Source organism: Sarcophilus harrisii, chromosome 5, assembly GCF_902635505.1.
Source record: "Sarcophilus harrisii chromosome 5, mSarHar1.11, whole genome shotgun sequence".
Lineage (NCBI taxonomy): Eukaryota > Metazoa > Chordata > Mammalia > Dasyuromorphia > Dasyuridae > Sarcophilus > Sarcophilus harrisii.
This window is the reverse complement of record NC_045430.1, coordinates 272287757-272311873: the sequence shown is the minus strand read 5'-3', so window position 1 is coordinate 272311873 and position 24117 is coordinate 272287757. Positions and strand designations below refer to the sequence as shown.

Here is a 24117-nt window from a genome sequence, read left to right as displayed (position 1 = left end):
GGAATCCCCCTTTGGAAGGTTCCCCAAGCGCTGCCTTCAGCCCAGTCCTTAATTTTCACACATTTTGTCTCCTCATGTACCTCAAAACTCTTTCGGGGCCCACTGTTTGATGGCGGTCTTGGACCAGAGCACCCCAAACTTAATTCCCCACCACCCCACCCTTGAGCTTGGCCCAGAGAAGCTTAGCAAGGTGAAAAGGATGGAGTCTGATCTGAAGACCAGTTCTGAGGAGCACCCCAACTCCCTGCTATTGAAGGCCCCGACCTCTTTCTAATCTGCTTTGGCCAAAGTGTTGGAGACTCTGGGGACGGACTCTTAGCCTAGTGACCTCTTTTAAGTCCCTACCCTTCCAAGATCTATTTTCTTCAAATCTTTTCATCTGAAACCTGGGGAGCTCTTGGGATGAACAACAACAATAACAACCTAATTCTCTTCATTCAATGGATAGTGAGTGGGATCAGGGTTATGGTTGTTGTTTTTCTTGTTCCCTATTTGTGGGTGATTTGATTCCAGGTATTTGGCGATGGGAAGCTGTCAGGGAGAGGAATGTCACAAACCAGCATGAATATGATAAAGTTTCCATTTTTTTTTATTTTCCTTGTGCCCCGTTGCAGTGTATACATGCAGCCCAATACGTTGGCACACGAAAAGAACACTGTACATACATAGAGACAATACATTTCTCAAAACAGTGATGGAATATGAAGATACTGCATCTCATTGAATCGTGGTAAAGAAGGACACGACCCCGTTTGGTAAGCTAATCGTTTTCCAATTCGTTTGTAGGTCCCCCCTCCTTTGCACAAGTTTGCTAAGCCCCTTCCCTCCCCCCTTTCCGAAGGCAATCACCTCTTCCCAAATTAAAATATGTTTAAAAAAAGTATTCAAACAAAATAGGTTATGGTTTCTTTATTTACAAGTCTTGTAAAACACTGTTCCTGTATGAAACATACATTCAAAATTCTCACCAGTAAATTAACCTCGCCATGAACATCGCTCCTTTTGTAAACAGATATAGAATCTTAAATATTTTTTCATTCTTCCTTTTTCTTTAAATTGCATTTTTTTTTCCATCGCTTTGGTTCCTGCAGGGAAATATATATATCTCTATAGACTATTTCTTTTTTTAAAATAATTGCGGACAACTCTCCTTTCCTGGTGGATTTCGGACAAAGCTTTTTAGGACACGGAATGGTAGCACGCGCACACACACACACACACACACACACACACACACACAACTGGAGGGGAGAAAACAGAACGCGAGTATTTACATTGTCTGCCTGCTCTGCCCGGTCGCGAAATTCCTGCTTCCCTCCCTCCCTTCGCAAACAACACTGGATGAAAGGGCTTTTAATGATCCGATGTCAGTGCATTGCACAAATCCACGTTTCAATTAAGTGTTGGGTAGGATTTGCCAAACTCGCTCTCCACAGGTATTTCCTGAAGAAAGTTTTGGGGAGTCAGAAACAGCCTGCAAGGGAGTTAGTGTTTTTTTTTTTTTTTTCTCTCCCTTCTCCCTCTGATCCATTGTTGAAGTTCAGGGGCTCAGCCCCAGCCCCGGAAGGGCTCTTTCCCGCGTGGCTATTTCCCCGCTCCAAAGCTCAGAGCCTCTCCAGGTAGGCAGAGGGCTAGGGCTGCCGGGATAGCATTGTTTTCCCGAAGGGATCGGGCGAGTCGGTACCTGAAATCTTTCAGAAACATTTCCAAAGCGTTCTCTCTCGTTTGCCTCTTTTCGCAAAGGCTTTTGGAGAGAGCAGTCTGTCTTCCATTCTATCAAGGGGGAGCGGGCCCTGCTCTGACCGAAGAATCCCCTTCCTTCGGTCCCCTATCCCTTCTTTTCCCTCCTCCTCCTCCTCCTCCTCCTCCTCCTTTTCCCAAAGTCTGCAGTTTGCTCGTGGTGGTGTGTTGTTGATTTTTGCTTTTTCTTTCCAAGTTTGATTTCGCACTAGTCCTCACTGCATATCCTGGGGCTTAGAGCACCCCCTTCCAACCCAGATCAGCCATCCTGCACTAGGGCCCAAGCAAAGGGACCTACAGCTAGGTGTGGAGACCCCTTTTGTCCTATGCCTACGTTTGGAAACTAAGGAACCAGTCTGCTCATAGCCCGAGTGCAGGATCTGTCACAGTAAAAGGTAAAAGCTCCGCCCTGGGGCATGGGGTGGCCCAAATCCTCCGAATAAGGGCCACAGAGGTCCCAATGGAATGGATTCCAGTTGATGTGGCAATAGGAAAATCCCCTTCTCCATAATAACGCCCCAGCCCCAGCGAGGGTCCAGGGCGCTGTTCTGGCTTGTGAACCCCCCAGTTCCCTCTGTCCCTCGGTTCCACACCTTCCTCCTGAAAAGTCACCGTGTGGCTTGACCTTGTCAAGGGCGAAATCTGAGTTTAATCTCCTCTTGGAAAAAAAAAAAAAAGCCCCACGAAGCTCCGAAAGCGGGACGGAATCTTAGAGCAGCGGGTTGGCAGAGTAGTACTGTAATCGGTCTCTGTTAATTTTTTTTTCTTTCATGCGTCTGTTCTGAAACCAGATTTTGACTTGGCGGTCGGTCAGGTTGAGCATGCGAGAGAGCTGGAGGCGCTTCTCCTTATTGATATAGACACTGAAGAAGAATTCTCTCTCGAGTTCCCGAATCTGATATTTTGTGTAGGGGCAACGTTTTTTCCGGGTCCGCTGGCCACCTGTGGAATGAGAGAAGGGAGAGAGAGGGAGGTTGAGGCCGGAGAGAGGGATGGCCTTGAGATTTATTTACATTTAACTCCTTAACTCGAGGAACACGGACATGGGGGCTGGGACTCCCGGCACCTTTGGGCTAGGCACTCCCTCTGCCTTCCCTCTCCTGGGATGTCTCGGCTACCAGACGGCTCCTGACACCTTCTTGCCCTTCTCCAGCCCACCTCATCTCTCTGGCCTAAAGGCGGGCGGAGCTAGGGGCTAATTTCTGCAGCAGCCGGGCTGAGGAGCCGAGCTCCCCTCATACAACCCCAGGCAGAGCCCAGATAAAAGTCTCCTTTAAGCCGGGGCGGCCCCCGGTGAAGTTAACACGCCAGCCTCCAGATCAGAAACGCATGTTGTCCCAAGCAACAGGCTGCAGTGGCTGAAGCTTTTAAAGCCAGCCCGGGCTCCCCTGAAGCTCTCACAGCTCCGATAGACTAAACAAACAGCTCACGGCAATTTCACCTCCTAACCCTGGGGGTAATTTTCCTTGCTTCCCCGGGCACAAGGAGCCATCCCTCATCCCAATCTCTCTCGTGGCCGTGGCTGTTGGGCTTGGATTTGGCAAACCATCTCTGTTTTAGCTTCTCCCTTCTTTGTCAGAGGCTAATAATGCTCCTCCAGGCTAGTCTTAGCCAGTCCAACCCGCCTCGTAGCCTGCCCTTGCTTAAAAGCAATGGCTTCTGGGCATCCTGTTCCCTTCCCTCCCAAGCCATCTCCCCGAGATTAGAGCAAACGCTCCTCTCCTCTCCTCTCCGAGGTCCCCTTTTGCAGGTAGCGCGGAGGGGATAGCGGGTGGGAGACAGAGCCCAGGTCCTCAAAGCTTTGGCAAGCCTGGTCTTAAAGAGAGGTTGAGGGGAGAGGGGGGAAAAAACCCACAGACATAAAAAACCCCCTTCTGACAGATTGAATAACAATTGCGAGGAGGAACACGCCGCCGGACAGAAGGCGGCCAGTAATTGCCACGGTGCCTGAGTAAAACGGCTTCCTTTGGACAAAAAGGCCCGCTTTGGGTTAATTTGTTTCTTTCTAATATATTGCTAGCGTGGGCCGCGAGGACTGAGCTGGCTGGGCAGCCCCGCTCCCTCTGTCTCTCTCTCAGGCGGTGCTTACACATCAGCCCTGCCTTTGAATGGGGGCCCTTAACTAGACTCTGGGCGCAACACATGGCTTTTATAAAAAGCGCTGGATTACCTCGGTATCAAAGGCTCCGAGTTCCCTTTCGGGGGTGAATTTACAGGCGCCCCCCCCTCGTCTTCCCCCCTTCCCGAGGGCTGACCCCGGAGCGGGAGCCGGGGCTCTGGGCGGCTGCCTGGGGGGTGAGGGGTGGGAAAAAAAAAAGAATCGGGTGGGTGCTTTTCTTTCCTTTTTTTTTTCTGGCCTCCATTGGCCGGTGGGTATTTCACGGCCAATTTCAGCCCTCGCCACGTGATCGCGCCTTTTTATAACAAAGTTTTGTTGGGGGAAATCTAAGGGCCCTTCATAAACCTTATATGCTTATAAAACAGCATATAAAAATTTAACAGCGGGGCTGCGCTACATTTCCAAGTCCCCTCTCGGAGAGCGCGCGGGGCGCTGCCTTTATACCTACTGGAGCCGCTGGATTTGTCCTCATTGTTGCCGGAAGATGACTCGGGGCTGCTGCTGCTCTCAGTCCGCCGGCGCCTTTCCTTCTCCTCGGCCGCGGCCGCGGCCGCCGCCGCCGCCGCCGCCGCCGCCGCCGCCGCGTTCTCCCTGCCGCCGCAGCCGCCGCCGCCGGCGTCCGAACTTGAAGTTGGCGGGGCTGCGGCCGCCGCCGCCGCCGCCGCCCCGGCCGCCGGGGGCATTTTGTCCGCGCCCTTGTCCCCCGGGTAGTCGGAGGAGGCGGCGGCGGTCAGGTTGTCCGGGGGGCCGTAGGCGGTCTCGAAAAACTGGTCGAAAGCCTGGGGCAGGACCCCGTTCCTGCCCACCGTGCTATAGAAATTGGACGAGGTGCCCGTGGTGCTGGGGTGGTGGTAGACGTTGGCGGAGTTCTTGGCCAGCATGTCGCCCACGCTCGCGCTGCCGGAGGCGGGCAGGCAGTCCCTGTGCATGAGCTCCTCTGCCGAATAGCAGTGGGGCAGGTTGGCCCGGGGGTGCCATTTACTGGAGGGCTCAATGGCGTACTCCCGGAAGGTCACTTCTCTTACAGGTTGTACCTGGGGGAGGTTGGAGGAGTAGGAGTATGTCATGGGGCGAGAAGACGGGGTTTGGGGCAAAAAAGAAGGGAGGCTCGAGAAGTCAGGACCCGAGACGTAGTAAGTACAACTGGGCAAATACATGTTAGACGAGCAGGGCACGCGCTCATCAAAATCCATCCTGGGCTACCTCGCTCTCGGCGCATTAGCTGAGCTCCACATGATTCTCTGATGCAGCTGCGTCTTTGAAGCAGATCCGTGAAGTAGAAATTTGGAGACGTAAGCTGACGTGGAAATCTATCCCCATCCTTAGCAGGGAGGTGCTGGTCATGTGACCAAATGTTGAAATTGACAAGCTGCGAGTCTGGGCCCTTTCCCCCCCTTTCCTCCCCAACCCTCCCCCCCCCTTCCTTTCTTTGTGGCCATCTCAAGGGAAGCAACAGATCGGCACTTGGTATTCTCACCGAAAGCTCAGTAATCTCCAGTGTAACTCATGTTAGCTGGGGCACCCTCCGAGGACCGCCGGACGCGTGACAGACCTTGCCTCGCTCCCCTTCGGAGGGGGGGGGTCCAGCCTCTGCCTCCCCATCCCCAGATTTCGGACCTCAACGGTCCGGTTCACCCCTCCCCCCCTTTAGCCTGGCGATCGCCTGCTGGCCTTAGCCAAGGTGCTCTCGAGGAGGCATGGGGACTGGGGCGAGGGGCCCTGGGCTTTCCGTCTCTGGGTCCGTTTCGGCCTCTCTCCCTCTCCCCGGCTTCCTGGACTCCCGCTTCCCGTTGCCTCCCCCCTTTCGTCAAGGTCTCCTGCTTCTACCCGCTCCCCCCATTTCCTCCCCCCCACCCCCCCAACCGGTCTATCCGTTTCAGACTAGCTTTCGTCTCTGAGTGTGCCGGGCTCGGGGCTTGTCCGATTTGCACGGTGGCTCCATTACACGCCCGCATTCACGGTCACTTCCGAGGCGCTCCAATAACTACCCTCCCTTTTCTGGGAGCCTCCTCAGTCCCCCAAGGCAGTTTTCACCCGGGCTTTGCGCGACCTGCTCAGCCGTGCAGAGCGTTCGTCTCACCCGGGATCTTTCTCGCTCTTCGCCCCCACTTCCTCTCTCCCAACTCCCCCGCCCTCCCCTTCCCACGCTTGCCACCCTCCCCCCAGCTTCGGCGCTCCCTGAAGCAGAGATCTGGACTGGGAGCGAGGTGGGGAGGGGAGGCAGGCTGCACGCTCTCCTGGATGCCTGGTACTGATGGCTTGGGAAGCCAATGGCCATGAAGCGAGTCCGGGCTCCACAAACACTTCCATTCTTGCTTAATTGCCACCAGTCTAGTTTATACGAATTGCCATCCGAGGCTCTTTCCCAGAGAAAGCTGGACGCTCAATGACTCCCCAGCTTCTCTGCACGGGCAGACCCAGACAGACCTGGGGAAGGGGTGCCGGGGGAGTGGGGGAGCCGCAGGGAGAGAATCGGGGGAGCTGTTTTTGAAAACACCAAGGCTTTGCCTGTCTTTGCTTGAAAGAAAAGAGAGCCGGCAGCGACCGCTGGGCAAGACAGGGACTAGAAAGTCTCAGTGTACATCCCACAGAACGAGGACCACCACAGAAAACAGGCTAGCCAAAGCCAGCACCTTCGGAAGGAGGCGGCTGAAAGAGAGACAGAGACACCGAAACAGAGACACAGACTAGACAGAAGAGGCAGAGACACAGTGGCAGAGAGACACTTGTGGTTACCCCGACAATCTAACTCTTATGTATTTTAGGGAAAGGGAAAAGACGTCAAAGAAGGAGCTGAAAATCCGGGCAGTTTTGCCAGATTTAATTGCCCCGCTTGGGAGTGAGGGCGAAGAGAGAGGGGGAAATGGATGGCCGTGGCAGCCGGCCACAAAGGGCGCTGCAGAAGTCGGGGTGCTTAAGACTTGATCCTACTTTCCATCCCTCTTTTCCTGACTCTTTCCGGGGTAAGGTACCAAAAGGAACTCGAAATATGAACAGGGTTAACCTTTTCCTATTCCCCATCTCTCACTCCCGGAGGGCAAAAGTATCTCCATATCTGGGGGGTGGGAGAGAGGAGATTTGCAGCCTCAATTCAAAGATCTCCAGTATTTAAATGTCAACATCGATTTATTTATTTATTGCTGAGCTGACCATAACTGACTTAATAACAAATCTAATCATGTTTGCTCCGGGAAAGAAATATTCTCATTATGTATTTTCTCCAAATGATGGTTCACCATTCCATTTGAATACCTGCCATAAATATCAATAATACGCAGTAATTACTTTGTAGTGGAGTAAACTAATTTATTAGCATTTATGTTTATTTGCCTTTTTTTTTTTTTTTTAAAGAAGGATTACTTCTCACAAATCACATCCCTCGGACACCACCATTTAACGAACTTTAATCAGTGTCTGCGGCGAGAGAAGCTTCCGAATCTTAAGGTTGGCGGGATAAATTTCGGGATGATTCCATCATTCCCAGCTCGCCATTTCTGTCCCCCTGTTGCTTGGGTTGAGGCAGAGAAAGGAATGGATGGTGTAGAGGAGGGATGGAACTAAGGAGAAGAGAGAAGGAAGTTATAGATGTGAGAAGACTGCATTGAGATTGCATTTCAAGAAAAGAGCTGGATTTCCAGAGGCAACTGCAACGTTACGTTTGCCTTCTGCCTGCTCTCCTGGCGGTATCCTTCCCCTTCGTTTTCTCTCGGAAAAAGAAAAGGAAAGGAAATAAAAAACAAGCAAAAAAAGAAAATTGGACTTTTGTGGAGGTTTAGGGTCTCCCCCTTTTTCTTTTCTGTGTTGAGGTTTCGATATAAAAAATACTACTTCCCCCGTGTTGACTTCCCCCACCCCCAACCACCCCCTCCCTCCAACAAAAGGGCTGTCTGAAGGATTTCAGTGACTTTGAGATAACAAAGGCGCCACCATCGCAGGCTTCGCCCCGCCCCTGGGCGATGGCAAACCTATTCTTGCACTTGTATTAGGGCTTTTAAGGCCATAATTGAACACGGGACGTCTAGGAGAACCGAAAACAGTTCTAGACAGACCTCCTGCTTTATAGCCCTTTGGCAGTCAACTTCAGCCTGGGGTAGAGCAGACAAACCCGCGTTACTCTGCAGGGAGATGGATGCGCCACCCTCTCCACAGGTCCTGGCTGTCCCTTGTTAATTAGCTGCACCCCTCCCCTAGAGGGAAGAGTGAGCCTGAAAAGGTTGGTATTAGGGTGTCAGTCTGCTTTAGGGTTACCTCTTCCAGATCATAGCTTTTTTCCCATCACGGCAAGGGGGAGGTTTTCACCTTTACCCCATCACCCAAGATTGTGTATTGGAAACAAAGGAGATTTAAGGGAGTTTTTGTGCATTGAAGAAGGGAGAGGATGGAAGTGCAGCCAGGGTGACTGGCCTAAATAAGGGGACTGGCTGTAACTTTGGGTACAGGCTGGGGGGGGGGGGTGTGGTACAGTGGTTACTGAGAAAACTGAGCTCTGCATGGTGCATATTTGAACTCCCAGGAGCAGAATTGTCTCAAAAGAAGGCTTTGGAACCCAAGGGAAGAGGAAAGGCTAACTGTGTTTGGCAAACCTTTGGGGAATGCTAGTGGGAAAGGCCGGGATCGAGAAGGCAGTGTGTGAGGGGATAAGGGGAAACAACCCTTGCAGTCAGAGCACTTCTGCTCATAGCTTTATTTGCTGTTAAATGAAACCTAACTCATTACTCTCCCAGCCTTCTCGAAAAGCCTGGGCGGGAGATAACTGCGGTGGAGAGGGAACTGGCTGTTCTGGCCATTTTTTTTTTTTTTTTTTTTTTTACGAACAGGAGAGAATATTCGTTATTGGGGGAGGAGGCCCAAGGCTGTCAGGGGGAAGGGGGGCAGTTGATTTTGACTTTGCTCTTTGCCTGTCTGAAGCTGTTTCAGGAGGCCCACTCCAAGGGCACAAGGCTCGATCAGCTCCGGGAGAGGGCCAGCGGACGTGGGAGGGGCAGGCGAGAACATGGGCACAGCAGCTTCCTTTTTCTCAGGTTCTCCAAGCTTCCCCAGGTAAGGCAGAACTCAAGCTCTGATACTTCTCAGGGCGAGCCGGTCTGCAAGCTCCGTTTTCTCAGAGGGAGAAGATTGTCAAATGCCCGAGGAGATAGATCTCACATAGCGCACTCGGTTTCCTTAATTTTATTGGTCAACATGGAGTCTCTTAAGAGCCTTATGTAAAGTGCCTAAAAATTCCTTTGGAGGAAGGACAACAAAGCCAGAAGTGCGGACGTTTGGGTTTGCGTACTTCTGATGAGCAGAGGCAAGGAGGGCAATTCCTTCGGGCTCTTTTGTAAAAACGGCAAGGTCTCTACGCCTCTGGGGGGGTGGAGGTGGGGTTGGGCTCCTCTGGTACCGTTAGATGCATTTTTTTTGGGGGGGGGAAACCCATTTTTGCAGGAAAAAACGGAAGGGGGGAAAAGAGGCCGCAACTGCAGGCGTCCAAGTCACCTAGGACAGTAGTGATCCAAAGCAGACTTGGAAATGCGGAAGCGAATAACGAGCGGGGCTGTCCAGAAAAACAAACCAAACCCTCGCCTTGGACTTGGCAGAGGATCCAGGCTGGGAGCTCGAGCTATTGTCCAGTTTCCCCGGCCTCTCTGCAGCTGGGCCACCGCCACCGGTGGGTAGTGGGCTAGAGGAAGGCCGGGAAGTGCGTGGAGAGCTGGGACGCCGTTTCATCCTCTCACTCTAATTCCAATCGGAACTGGCCGGATGGGTTTGTCTGGCCCGATCGCCTCGGGCTGCCCTTTTCAGGAGAGGGACCCTCTGGCCGCCGCTGTATGGTAGGTGGGCTCCCCAGGCGAGCTCCCAAAGGGAAGGATGTCCTTTATGCTGCTCGGAAGTCGCCAATGTCCACACTTTAGTCTGGCTTTTAAATTATACACCTGGTTTTGATTTGGGGTCTTAATCACAAATGATTCTCCTATCCACTTTTGGAAATATTTTCTTTTTTTTTTTCTTTCCCTTCTCTTCTCTTATTCTCTCTCCTTCCTTCTATTCTTTCCTTTCTCCCTTCCTTCCTCCCTCCCTCCCTCCCTTCCTTCCTTCCTTCCTTTTTCCTTCCTTCCTTCCTTCCTTCCTTCCTTCCTTCCTTCCTTCCTTCCTTCCTTCCTTCCTTCCTTCCTTCCTTCCTTCCTTCTTTCTTTCCTCCCTTTCTTCCTTCCTAGAGAGATAGGAGGCCATTCTCTCCCACAAGGGCTGACACTTTAGCCTTTTTTTTTTTTTTTTGGCCTGCTCACTAACAACTAACAACCGAGGCAATTTCTCCTCCCGGATCCGGGCTCAGGAGAAGGCAGGGTTTGTTCGAAATTTGAAGTGACCCATTCGGACACATTTTAGGTGCATGGAAATGTCCATCTTATGAAATCTCGACCCAGTGTAAACATCCGCTTGGGTCTCAGCTTGGCCGCCTTCTTGGAGCTGGGACATTAATTTCGTTAATCCCCCTCCGCAGTCAGCTTCTCCCCACCCCCGGCATGCATCCTCTCTCTCTGCGAGCCCAGTCCTGCTGACACGGATTCGTGCAGCTCCCACTCAGACATTTGCCTTCCTCGGGCTACTCTCTGCCCAGGTTCCCTTCCTGGGATCTTCAAGGAAGGATGGCCACTCAAAAGATCGGCCTTTCAAAGGCTCCCTACCAAGAGGAACTTGGGCACAAAAGAATGAGGAGGGAGAGTTACTGAGGCTGGGCAATTTCCCGCTGGATTCTAGACCAATACAGACGGTCATTACCCTCGGCTACACTTCAGCTTGTCCTTGGAAAGCCGGATATAAGTGTTTCCCAGAGCAAGCTTCTTTGCCTCCTCCTTCTCCTCTTTTCCCTCCGATTCTAAGGACCTTCGGAAGATTCTAGTCCAACTTGGGGCGGGGGGTATCAGCTGAAGGTTCTGGGACTCAGCTGGAGCCTTCTCATTGTCTGCATTTTCGTGTGTATGTGTGGGTGGGTGACTGGGGGTGGCTAAAAGGCGGGGTGCTGAATCAAGCTTAGGCTTGGAGTGGAGCAGGGAGGGATTCAATAAGGTCATTTCCCTGATAATCAAGAAGCTTGTTTTTGTTTTTAATTCCCTTTTCCTCTTTTTATTTTATAATTTTTTTTTTTTTTTGGTCACTGTCTTGGAAATTAATTTGACCATACCAACTACCACACGATTATCGTCACTTTAACTCCTCTAAATGACTTTGTCCCCTCTTTCCTCTCCCTCAAGCCCTTCAAAGAAAAAAAAAATCTCAAACAATCAAATCCAGAAGCAATAATGGTTCCTACAAAACCAACACGTTCATTCATTTCTCTCTGTGTCTTCTCCCACAGGTGCAAGACTCCGAAGGCAACATGTAGAATGAGTAGCCTCAGGATGTTGGTGGCTAAAGCCATTTTCCAAGGTATCCTAAACTTCTGCATATATGTGTACATATATATATATATGCACACATATATACATTTACATATATGTATGTATATGTATATATGTGCATATATATATGTAAACCTTTTTTTTTGAAGGGGAGAGAGGTTCTAATCGCTCATCTTTGGGAGTTGCAGATATAGTAAATTGGGGCAGGCCAATTGGGAGCAGCCTAGTTTTCTGTGGAAGTCGTTGGATATGGATGTATGGATGCACTGAAGGAAAACTCTCCCCCATATTCCACCCAAGAGAGACCACACAAGCCGACCCATAGCTTTTTCTGTTCTATTGGAGAGCTTAGCTAGGAGCTGCTGTTGTAATTAGAGATCAAAAATTCAAAAAAACAGTCATGATCACCACCAGGTGCCCTGAAGAATTTGTGTCCATCTCTATGCAACCGGCCCCCTCTCAATTCCTCTGCTCACAGTCCCAGCAACCATACTGCCTTTAACCCTTCCTCATCGCTGCTCAGACAGGGAACACTTTAGCCTTCACTTGGCATTTTTTCTTTATCAAACCACTAGTTTAAAAAAAATTACAACAACAATAATACCCATCTTAATGATACTATTAATTATTATAAATCTTTCCTGCCATCAATATCTTATGAATAATTATCAGTTTTTACCCTAAGAACCTCAAATCCTGTTTCCTCTCTCTCTGCATATAGAACCTCTTTAGCTGACTGGAAGCCAAAGCTGGTTAATATTTCCAGGTTCCCCACACTAACTTCAGAGAGAAGCATTTAAAAAAAAAATCTCTTTGAGAATTATTTTTAGTCTTATTGCTGTCAAAAGTTGGGAGTGGGAGAGGATATCAAATAAGCAAATTTTTCAAAAAAGATAATTTGAGTTCTGCCCCCATTCTCCCTCCATCCTTTGATTCAAGAAACTTTATGGTGAATGACTATTTCGATGGAGATATCATTTAGCCTGATTTTGTTGGCATTTATTTATCAAGAACAAGGTCAGTTTTCCCTTTACCTTCTCCTGAATGCATCTGAGGCCAACTTTGCCTGGCTTGGCCTGGAGACCCTTCTAAAACTCAGAGGGAGGACTCTCCCTATCCATTTGGGAATACTCCCCAGCAGAGTGATTGCTCCAGGTCTTGTCCTAGTCTGTCCAGCCCCATTCTCCAACGAAGAAAGCTAGCCCCTGCCACTGAGGGCCTAGTGGAAAGCCAGTAGCTGGGTACCAGCGGCAGTGGCCTCAGCTCGGCCTTGAACCAGGACTTACTCTGCTAATGCTTCTCCTCTGCTTCCAACAGAAATAAAGGGTAGCCCCTGTCTCGCATGCGTTGTCTCTATTTCTACTATATTTGTGGAAGGGTGGAGAATATGGGGGGGGGCAAGAGGATGAGAGAAAAGAAAGGTCTCTTTAAGAGCACATTTTGTTCTCCTTCATAATTCCGGTTTTTCTTGACTGACTGTCCAGTGGACAGCGGTTCATATTTCAGTCTGGTTATGACTAACGAAAATAGAGATGTGGCTCTTGGGTTAACGAGCTTCGGCCTGGCCTAGTCGTTTCTGGGTCTCTCCAAGAACTCCACAGACCGCCTAAGTGCACACAATCCAGAATCCTCTCCCCCAGTTAGCAGTGAACAGAGGGGGGTGTGTGTATAGTAGGAGGAGGGAAATTCGGAGCTTTTCTTTCCTTTTCAACAATGATTTCCAGGGGCCCCCTTTGGATTCATTTTGAGCCGTCTGGTTTGCTTTAGACATGTGCCAATCATTACCTGCAGCAGGGATAAGACTGAACAGCGGGTGGGCAGGCGCGATTAAAAACGCAGACGAGGTATTTCTGAACCACAGACGCCCTAGGAACAAGCAGGCGGCTGGAAGCCAGTCGGCCTGCTGTGGGGTGCGCTCTGGGCCCTGGCAATCACCCTTCATTTGCGTTTTTGCCAGAACGGGGAAAGGAAAGACAAGCGAGTTTGGCCCCAAACACCATCAGGAATCTCTGCAAGATATGGTTCAGTCCCATCTCAAGGTCTCCAGGGCTCTAAGTCCTGGCACTGAGATTCAGGACCTGTCAGAGGTGTGTATTGGGGGGGGGGGAGGGAGAGAGGATTGTGCAGCAGTTGGGCTTCGGAGACCCAAAGAAGGGAGGGAGCCTCCCACACCGACCCAAATGGATGGCACATGGCACCCATTTTGTCTCTCCACTCGAAGACCCTCTTGAAGGCCTTGTTTTCCCCTGACCATATTAAAAGGCCCCAGGGGCCTAAGCCCAAGGTGTCCTTCAGCAAACTCGGCTAGACCAGCCTGAATTTTACAAACGGAAAGAGGAAACAAAAGGAAAAAAAATCCGAAAGAAACTGCCCAGGCTCCAGACTGCCCAGGAGGTCCCCAGACATGATCTCAACCCAAATCGACGGCACAGTTGTCTTTCAATGAGTCCCCCCCAAACCCCAAGCCATGCGCCTCCCTAACCCCGCTTCAAACACTTCAGTGTCCCTCGGTTCTTACCCTGCCGGGTACCGGATGCTCGATGTTCCCGGGTCTCGGTGGAATCGGAAAGCGCCCAGAAAGTGCAGAGGGGGCAGGCGCTGCATACCTTCTTAGCCCCCATGATCCTCTGATGCTCTCTCTCTCCCTCTCTCTCGCTACCCCCCTCTCTCCCTCCCTTTCTTTCTCGCTCTCATCTCTCTCCCTTTCTCCCCCTTTCTCTGTCTTTCTCTCTCTTTTTCTCTCTCCCTGTCTCTGTCTGTCTGTCTGTCTGTCTCTTTCTGTAGAAAAAGATGATGAGAGGCCGACCAGCCATCTTCAGCTGCACGGTTTGTTTCTTCAGGCACTTCAGCGGGCGGCCGGGAGGTGGGGGGTGGGGGAGCACGTAGATGGACGGTTTTCAAAACAAAACAATCCCCTCCCAAAGGAAAAATACGATAATAAAAAGGCGTCGGGACTCCAAGCAGCCAGGTTTGCTCGCCTTCAACGTTTTGCCAGGAATTAATGAGTCTGAGAGAGAACAAAGTCACAAAGAAAGACTGCACCGTTGCAGCCGCCGGCTCCATTTCTCCCACCCCCAGAGTCTAGGGTGGGCTCTGGAGAGGCCAGTGTCCCCTCTCTCTACTCCCTTCCAGCACGGCAGAGGGCCTGGCCACAGACATGACCGTGGATGGCGCGCAAGAGGACTTGACCTTTACGCCGCTGAGGAGGGCGCTTTCTTTCACTATACAGAGGGAAGGGGGGGGGGGGGGGGAGGGGGGGGGGGGGGGAGTGAAGGAGGGCGGAGGAGAGATCCTCTTTATCTCGGGAACTTTCCAACGCTATTCCCTCCAATAGCAACCCGGACAGTTCCTATTCCTGTCTGCCAGTCTTGGGTAAACGAGAGCTTCCCCTCCCCACCCTACTATCTCCAGCTTCTTACCCTCTTTCCAGTCAGTCCCAGGCTTTGTGTAAAGTGGCCACCCTGCCTGAGAGACTGGGGCCACAATGACGGTGAAGAGCAGAGCCTCCCCCCCATCCTCCCCCCAGCCTAACCAGCTCTGAAATGCAGCTACCTTTTACTACTCCTAAGTCACCAGAGGCTGGTCCTCTGGCCCTTCCATCACTATAGGACCAAATGTGTTCTGCAACATTCAATCTAGAAATCAGGGTCTCTGGCCTGGGGTGAGAGGAGAAGAAAAAGGCCAAAGAGTCGAAGCTCCAGTCCCTCTTCCCTCCAATCTTCTGCTAACTGGCACCCCTCATGACCCAAGGAGGCCGGGTCTTCAGAAAGGATCTGTGCCGAAGGCCCTGTAACCGAGGGCTCCCTCGTTTTCCCTCTGCCTTCTCCCTTAAACAAAATAAACCTTATCGCATCCGCGAATTAGCGTTCTTAGTCGTGGCCTTTTAGTGCCTAAACACGAGGCCTGAGAGAGGCTCTCCTGGGCCTGGAGCCCGAGTTCTAGGACTGGCTGCCCGCCGCTAGCTCTCCAGGCAGCCCTTCTGAGCCGCCGGAGAGGCCGCCGGCAACTCTCGGGGCCACCCTGCATGGGCAGGGGCTCCGCAGGCGGCCCAGGGAACCCAGAACTCCCAGAACTCCGAATAGCGCCTAAACAAATACAGGATTTTCCAGCGGAAGTATTTGGGGGAGAAAAACACAGTTTCTTTTCAGCCAGTCTTAGAATTCCTTTTAGGAAATATGTCGCTGTCAAGTTTTATTTCCCGTTGCAAACCGCCTTCTACTCTGCCAAGAATTAAGACGGAGAGCGATTAAATACCCACTTATTCTCTTGTCGGGGGCCCGGACCCGGTGAGGGTGGGAGCCCCCACAATCTAGCCAGCCATTCGTTTTACTGTGTCCGTCCTCCTTCAACAACACCCAAATGAATCCCATCTTTCAGAACCCAACTCCAAGGCTGCAGTGACGTCAGCATACATCAACTGAGAATGCCAGCCTGCAGCTAGGGCCAGGGTCGGGCAGCGCCTGCCTGAGCCTTGGGAACCGTCCCCTCCCCTGCAGCCCCCCCCCTCGTCCCACACCCCCAAAACGAGTCTCGCTGCCAGCGCCCCGGGGACCCAGGTAGAGCCCCCTCCCCCTCCAAGCCTGCTTTCTATTCGCACCCCACACACCCCCTCCCTCCCGCCTAGAACTCCTGTCAAGATCTCTCTCCGGGTACCATTTTGCTCCGACTTCGCTTTGTAGCCGGGATTTATGCCCGCGTCCCAAATGAAAGGAAAACCTGGTGCGTACGCGTGCGACAGATCCCCGTCCAAACCACCATCCCTTCCGTTCCCCCTATCTCGCCTTTATTCCCCCGGGCCTTTTTGGACGTCCTGCTCCTCTTCGAAAGGCGTTGGCGAGTCTGGCTTCCTGCGCCTCAGCTCGGAGCGGGCGACGGCTCGGCGGCCCCAGGGCTGTGCCCGTAAGTGGCCCAACCGAGGAAGGCCCGAGCCCGCCGGGCTGGCGGGGTTTGGGGGCAGAGGAATATTGACGTTCTCGCAGCTTTTCTCTTCTTCAACGGCAATGAACGTAACAAGCCGCGCCACCGTCTCCCCGATCGCCCTCGGTGGGGAGAAGGGGCCGCGTCCCCCGAAGGGGCCCTTCCCGTTTCGGGAGGAATTAAGCAGCTATTATTTACGCGGCGGCCCGAGCAGATGAAAACTTAATTGGCGTGCCCGTCCGGGGAGCGCGGCGTAAATCTCTCCCCGCCTATCGGCTGCATCTCTGCTTATGAAAAATGGCACCGGAGCGAGCGGCCGGGCGTTTCTCGGCTCCTCCGCCGGGTCCGGGGCTGTTGACACGCATTCGATCAAGTTTAAAGGAATGCGCATAAATCAGTGGGGGGACCGGGCCTCCGTCTCCGGCCTCGAGGTCCCGCACGGAGGGAGGGGAGGAGGGAGGAGAGCAGGACTCCCCAGAGCCGCCAAGCCCGGGGCTCGGGGTGGGATCCAGAGCCCCTGGTACGCTTTAGCCAAGCCGGGAAACCGTGGAGAGATGCAGGGACCGGAACACAGCTGAAGAGGCCGGTTGCAGAAAACACCAGCAAACAAGAGCCCATCCACTCCTCCGCAGTGTGCAGAAGCGCCCGGCCGATTTCTCTGTCGAAAGCGGGCCCCCTTCTCCCGTAGAGAAGCCACGGAGTTGAATTTTTTTTTTTAAGAAAAGACTGAATTTGAGGTGTGTTCCCCCCTCCCTCCAACGTCCCCTTTCACATTTTTGTGTATGTTGTGCTTTGCCATTTCAAAGAGGTCTATTTAAAAACTCCAGACTGTGCGCAAACAGCAGTGGAATGCCCAGAGCAACGTGTTACAAATTCTCTCGTGAAATGCCTTTAATGAACTCGATTACGTAAAAACCCTGATGCAATAAATAAGGCTAAAGGGCCTAGCGTTGATCACTGTTGATCGACCAATCTCTTCTGCGTGTATATGTGGCTTGCTTTGGTTTTTTTAAGCCTATGAGACTTTTCCGGCCTCGACGCAGCGGGACTAGCCCAAGGCCAGTGTTAGTCAATTTCACGAATGTTTTCAAGCTGCGCCCAAAGCCCTCCCGCTTTGATTTTGAGGAGGCTTCAGGGAGGGAGAGAAAGAGGGAGAAAGACCGACAGACAGAGAAAGAGACCCACAGAGAGACAGGGGTAGGAAGGTGCAGATACAGAAAGAAAGACAGAGTGAAAGGAAGAAAAAAGAGGGGAAGGAGAAAGAGAAGGAGAAGCAGAAGAAGCAAAAGAAGGGAAAGAAGCAAAAAGAAAAAGAAGAAAAGAAGAAAAAGGAAAAAGCAGAAAAAAAGAGAAAAGCAAAGAAAAGAAAAAAGAAGAAAAAAAGAAGAAAAAAAAAAGAAAAAAAGAAAGAAAGAAAGAAAAGAAAGAAAAAAAAAGAAAAGGAAAGAAAGAAAAAGAAAGAAAAAAGAAAAAAGAAAGAAAAGAAAGAAAGAAAAAGAAAAAAAAAGAAAAAAAAAAAAAAAAAAAAAAAAAAACAGAAGCAAAACTGCTTCTCAACCCTCTCTTTCCCCTTTCATTCAAGTCTCCAAAATTTCAACTCCACATTATCTCAAATTAACATTTAAAAATAAGAAATGAAAAACACCACAACATAAAACCTCTTTAGACCCATAAAAATCTGCCTCCTCTCAATCCCCCCATTGCCAAGGCTAATCTGTTGTCTCTGAAGGTTACAAGTCTCCTTGTGGGGAAGGTGCAGAAAACAAAACCGAAGGAACCAGAACGGTGCTGTGGGTGCTACTATCAGGCCTTCGAAGAAGGAGCCCCTGAAGTCACCCCATTTGCTGCCTGCCAGCTTTCCAAACCAGGATAATTAGTAAATTACTCCATTCTCTAGACATAAATACCCGTGCACCAACAGAAGTTTCCCTGACTACATGTCTACAAATAAACAAACACGAAAAAGGAATAAGAGAGGCTCTGTGGCCTTCCCCAAAGAGCCTATAGATCATCTATGTTGCCCTTAAGATGCAGTTACATTAGGAAATATACTTGGGGTATGTTTGTGTGTAAGTGTGTATTTTCTATAGAGAGAGCCAAGGTAGATTATTGTCATTTGACTCAAAACAACAACAACATCAAAAAACAAACAAAAAACCCAAACCAAACTTTAAAATCCTTATAACTTCAGAGTAGGATTATATTTTATGGATTTACTCTGGTAATAATTTTTAAGGTAGCAGGCTTAGGGAGAAATACTTTCATTTTCTCTGTATAATTAGATGTCTTAAAGAAGAAGGTCCAGTTTTTTGGAAGTGCTAGGAACAACATCGGGAAAATCTTTCCTGGGTTGTTTATACGTGCTTGTGTAGCTCACAACTGAACATGACTATATTATTCCATGCAATGCTAAAGTAGGCTTCGGCCCATCTTTAGTGAGTCCTATTTCCAATATAAATAGAAAGTCAAACTCTCCAACAAAAGCCGAAACATAAAGTCTTATGTGTGTATACACACATGACCACAAATACATGCACACTATGCCGATATGGACATATGTAAATACATTATATCTGTGTATATAATATATACGTATTCTTTCTTTAAAAAAAAATCACCTAATAGGCAGATCTCACAAACTTTCAACTCATGCCTGTATGCTAGCAAAATAACATTCAGCTTTTGGACCTCCAATAGATTTTCCCTGTGAATGACTGTTAGACTCAGATCTGTAGCTCTGAAATCAAGAAGGGTCTCCATATTGACCTTTAAAGAGGTAGGTTTCTTTGAATTTCTGAAATGTAATTCTAGAAGTCTATAGTTAGCAAGGCATCTAAAACCTTTTTTATTTGCCGTAAAGGTTCCCCAATAATTCTAATTAGGCTGGTAGACCACCTTAGGAGATGACGGGGAAGGAAGGAAAGGTTATTTAGGCAGGCCTCCTATACTGTAATAAACATTTTCAGCTTTGAAAATACACCCATGTACTTCTGACAAAGCAGAAAGGATCCGTTATTTAGATGGCCTAAACTAGCTTCGGAATGACCATTATTATAATTTTTTAAAGGACATTCTATATCATCGAAAGCACAAGAGTACGGAGAGATTCCCTCAACTTCATGAATCATCACACATTGTCAACATTAGCCCAAAACGCTTTAACCGGAAACAACATTTACAAAATATTTTCAAACCTGGTAGTACGTGCCTCTTATTTAAAAAAAAAATTATGTATATATACATATATATATAAATTTTTTTTTTTACTGTATCTACCAAATGTCAAGTATCTACAAATCTATATAATTGACACCTATTTACATTTGCTTCTTCTGGAACTAATCTCCGCCCCCCCTCCAAAAAAAAACAAAAACAAAAGAACAACTCTGCCTTGGGCCTAGTAACTACCTCCAAACCATTCCCTCTTCATTCCCTCTTCTCCCATTCCCCAACAGCTTAAGAAACTCTGAAAACAAGCTGAATGACAACAATTCTCTGAAACACCAGGTGGCGCCCTTGATCCACCAATCCCAAAGAGGCCGATTCATGAGCTGTCAAAAGTCAAGGTCACAAATTGTCTATTTTCTTCAAGGTCAAGGTTTAGGGCCTTTCCTAGTCTTGTCATTTCAACAAATATCAAAACCTGCACTTTAAGACACTTCCAATCCCAACAAAAGTCCTTAAAATACGGCGGCTTTGGCATTTCTGATACTCACAACTGGTTCTCATTTTCCACTGAAAGCCTGGGAATTTAGACTATCTCTTTTCCTTTCCTTGCTTCCTTCTTTTTTTTTCTCCTCCACCCCTCCCCTTCAAAATACCTGACACTTTAACCTTCCCTAAGCACTTATCTTCTGGCTGGATCTAGAGATAGGGAGATTTCACCCTTTGCTCAAAAATTTATAGCAATATTATGAGCTGAGTTGAGAATAGAAAAGAAGGGTCCTAGCTTTAAAAGATGAGATAAAGCTGGGTCTTCACTCTCCGCGCAGCGCATTTTCAGGGTAGGGAAATAAAGAGTATTTCCTTGAGATTGTATGGCAGTGACTATTTTATTAACAGAATAAACATCACTAGATCACTATCTACATGTCTTAGAATTTTTTTCATTTTCAGTAGAAATATAAAAAAAAAATGAGGGTGCACAGATACATCATTCACAGTGCGCTGAATGTCTTTATTTACAAGATAGCATTTTTTTTTTTTAATAGTGAATAAGAACAAGTCTAATGTGCTGGTTGAAATAACTGATTGATTAAAAAGGTGCTGTAAGATGAATCCCTAACACTGCCTAATGCGGTTTCATAACAGATGATAAACAAGGAAAAAAAAACTAATTACTTAAATGATCAAAATATAGGCTATAGAAATCAAAAATGTTTCTGGGGGACAAGAATGGATTTCGGCTCTGAGTTTTCTAGTCCCCACTTTTTTTTTTCTCCAGAAAAAAAGCTTCGTCAAATAGAAAAGGCCAATTCTAACCAGTACTCTATCCGTGGTCTACCGAGATATGGGAGGGTTTTTTTTGTTTTTTGTTTTTTTGTTCTTGGTGGTGGTGATAGGTTTTTTTTTTTTCCCCCGAATTATGGTGGTGTTTTTTTGGTGGTCGTTACAAGATTAGGCTAGAAGGCTCTTGGAAGAGCAAAGGCGGATTAAAGGATGCGGAGTCCTTTGGAAAATCAATGGTTTTGGAGGGGCAGGAAATACAGTCCAAATGCCACAATATTTGCTTGTTAGTAGCAAATAAGGACGATTCTAAGGATTTTGGTTGCTATCCTCCAGAGCTTGATTTGGCTGTCTTCACCACCCAGACTAGAAATCTTCTTCCTCAGTGCTGCCTCTTTCCCTGCCCTCACCCCCTCTCTTGATATTTCTGCCTTCAGGATTCCAATACCTTCTTTCCTCTCTATCTATACATAAAGAATAACATAAATGCATCAATTTTACCATGGAGCAAGTGGACATTTTCACTCGGAGGTAGTTACCTGAGCAGCTATCCCACAAGCACTGGGATTGCGAACATAAGGGGGACTTTTTTTGCTTTTTGCTTTTTTGTTTTTGTTTTAGTAAAGGCAGATGTTGACCATGACCTCGCGAATTTCACCAGCTTTCAGATCCTAACCATTTAAGAGAGCGTCCTAAAATACAAAGGTCACATAAATACTTACAGGATTTCAGTAAATGCGTAACTTATCTGAAAATTGCGTATTTGGGGGTTGGCGTTTGGGTTCTAGAGTTGGGCATTAACAGTCAGTCAGCTTGGGCTTTCAGGAGAACTGTGAAGTCTTAACTGTTTCTTATCGCAAGGTTTTTTGTTTTTGTTTTTTTAAAAAAAAAAAAAAAAACCATTATAGATTCCATCAAAGACACAGCTATCTCTTTAGGAAAGAAGAGGGCCACTGTCTCTCCTCTGATCGTTTTCATTAGTATTATTATTATCTGAGTGTGGGCAAGGCAACGAGTTCGGCAACTTTCCACAGAAGAGTCGCCTCTTCTCTCCATTTAAAAAAAAATCCATTAACTTGTCGTCTTGAGTTTGTTGATGACTTTTTTCTCTTTGACCCTCCTGTTTTGGAACCAGATGGTGACCTGTCGCTCGGAGAGATTCGTCGTGGCTGATATCCTCCTCCGTTTGTCCTTAGTAATGAATTTATTTGTAGCGTATTCCCTTTCGAGTTCTTTTAGTTGGACCTTGGTATAAGGCACCCGTTTCTTTCTTCCCCTTCGGTAGGAGTTCGCGTCCGACGGGTGTGAGACAACATCTACACAGCAGAGAGAGAGAGAGAAAGAGAAAGAAGGCGAGTTACACACCCAGCGAGCAGGCCTGCTGTGCCCGGGGATGGCCGACTCCCAGGCAGCCAGCATCCCCCCCGCCTTGCCCAGCCTACTTCTACCTCTGCCACCTTTGGACCCCGGCGATTTGTACTACGGGAGGAAGGATCAATCTGGGGTCAAATTGCTCCCCTTTGCCCGCAAGGAAAATCAGCAGGGGCTGTCTATCGGATGGCTGAGGAGAGGTGCTCATGCTCATATCCATCCTTGTTCAAGGAGTGCCCAGTCTCGGCAATCGGTGCCCACCTCGGGGGGACTGTCTAGTAGCTGTGGACAACGGACTTTCAGCTGCCACATCACCCACCTCCTCCCCAGCTTTCTTCCAGTCTAATTCTCTGACCTGTACGAAAATGGGCAGCTCTTGATTAGAGTCGGTTGGGAGAAAAATGGAAGTTGGGGTTGGTCTAGAGGCTGAGGGAGGACTCTATGATTTCCCGAAACTACTCCGAAAACCATACTTTGAGAAGAGGGGCTCCAGAGGGAGGAGATCTGGGCACGGCGGAGTCAACTAAGCGCCCACCCCCACTCGTCGGGTGACAGGCGTAATAGAGAAAGGGGAAGCAAGACCGCGGGGACGGTAGCGAAGACACGGTATGGAAGGTGATTGGGAGCACGGAGAGGAAGAGAAGGCTCGGCTGACTCCCGAAGTGCGCGCAGGGTACAGAGGGGAGCTGGGGAAGAGCTAGAAGCGGGCTAGGGACGAGTAGAGGCGCCAGCCCGGAGAGCGGAGCGGAGCCGCAGAAGGGGGGAGAGGGGCATCATTTACCGGGCAGAGTGGACTTCCAGAGGTGGGGAGGCTGGCCTTGCTCTTTGGGGCAGTACACCTGGCCATTCCAGCCGTTGGGCAGAGCCCAGGGCTGGTAGCTCTCCATGGGCAGCCCCAGCGGCTCGTGGCGGGGCTCGCCGGGGCCCCCGAGGCCCGGCACCACGGGCATATCCAGGTAACCGGGCACGGGCTGGTGATGGTGGTAGGGCCCGGCGGCGTAGCCCTGGTGATAGAAGGCGAACTCCTTGGCGCGGGAGCTGAACTCCTCCGCGGCCGCCGCGGCGGGACCGGCCGCCGTGTCCATGTACTTGTCAGCGAAGGCGGCGGCGGCGGCGGCGGCGGCGGCCGAGGCCGGCTGTGCCGCCGCGGCGCACGACTTGAGCGCGTTGGGGTGGTGGCCCATGCGGGCGCACGGGTAGTAACCGCTGCCGAAGTAGCCGTAGGGCAGGGCGGCGCCCGACGAGCTCTGAGCCGCCGCCGAGCAGGGGCTGCACTGCTTGACCGGCTCGGCGCCCGCCGCCCCGCGGGCCCGGGGCCGCCCGAGGACGACGAAGAGGAGGACGCGGCCGCGCAGGCGGCAGCGGCAGGCCGCGGCAGCCCGCACGGCCGCGGACGGGTGCCTCCCCAGGGCGCTGTAGGCGGCCGCCGCTCAGGGGCCAGGGGCGCCGGGTGCGCCATCAGGTTCCGAGCACTGGTTGGCCGCGGCCGCACCGCCGCCGCCGCCGCCGCCGCCACGGAGAAGTTCCCCGCGTGGGCGGCGGCCGGGTGGTGGAAGCCCCGCCCCCGCCCCGGCCGCCGCCGCCGCCGCCGCCGCCGCCGCCGCCGCCGCCCCTTCCATGTTTTTGTTGAGCTCGTCTGCCACCAGGCCGCCGCCGTTGTCGTAGAGGAACATGACGGTGGGCTCGATCCAGCGGGGGTGGAGGAGCACGGAGGCTGTCATAGCCCGAGCCGCATGGAGAAGACCCTAGTGGCGCTGTTTTAAAAAGCCCCCAAGAAGTGAAGAGCGCGCTCCGCGGGGCCGGGGCCCGAGCGAGGGGGGCGGATCGCGCCCCGCGGGGTCGCGCCAGGCGTCCGCCCATTGGTCCGACCCACCCGTTCCCTCCCACGTGATATGCAAAGCGGGCTGCTCCCGGGGGCTCGGGGCTGGGCCTCCTCCTCCTCCTCCTTTTTCTCCTCCTCCTCCTCCTCTTCCTCCACCTCTTCCACCTCCTCCTTTTCCTCCTCCTCCTCCTCCTCCTCCTCCTCATCTTCCTCCTCCTCCTCCTCCTCCTCCGCCGCCGCCGCCGCCGTCGCAGCCTCCGGGCCCGGGGGGCGGGGGCGGGGGGAACAGGCGCGGATAATTCAATACCACAGTCACGGAG

At 50.6% G+C, this 24117-nt stretch overlaps 2 protein-coding genes across 2 annotated transcripts; both read right to left on the bottom strand.

Moving 5' to 3' along the window:
• Positions 1-587: 587 nt before the first annotated feature.
• HOXA11 (homeobox A11) lies at positions 588-5240 on the bottom strand. Its single transcript, XM_031940527.1, has 2 exons — positions 4308-5240; positions 588-2682 (listed from the first exon to the last, which is right to left on the bottom strand). Exons 1-2 carry the CDS (start codon positions 5050-5052, stop codon positions 2450-2452), a joined length of 978 nt encoding a protein of 325 aa, XP_031796387.1. The 5' UTR covers positions 5053-5240; the 3' UTR covers positions 588-2449.
• Positions 5241-21455: 16215 nt separating this feature from the next.
• On the bottom strand, positions 21456-23750 carry HOXA13 (homeobox A13). The gene is given in 6 exon segments (XM_031940526.1): positions 21456-21920; positions 22757-23281; positions 23284-23342; positions 23344-23407; positions 23410-23534; positions 23536-23750. Coding segments are annotated over 6 exon segments (1179 nt in total). The 5' UTR covers positions 23697-23750; the 3' UTR covers positions 21456-21675.
• Positions 23751-24117: the final 367 nt, after the last annotated feature.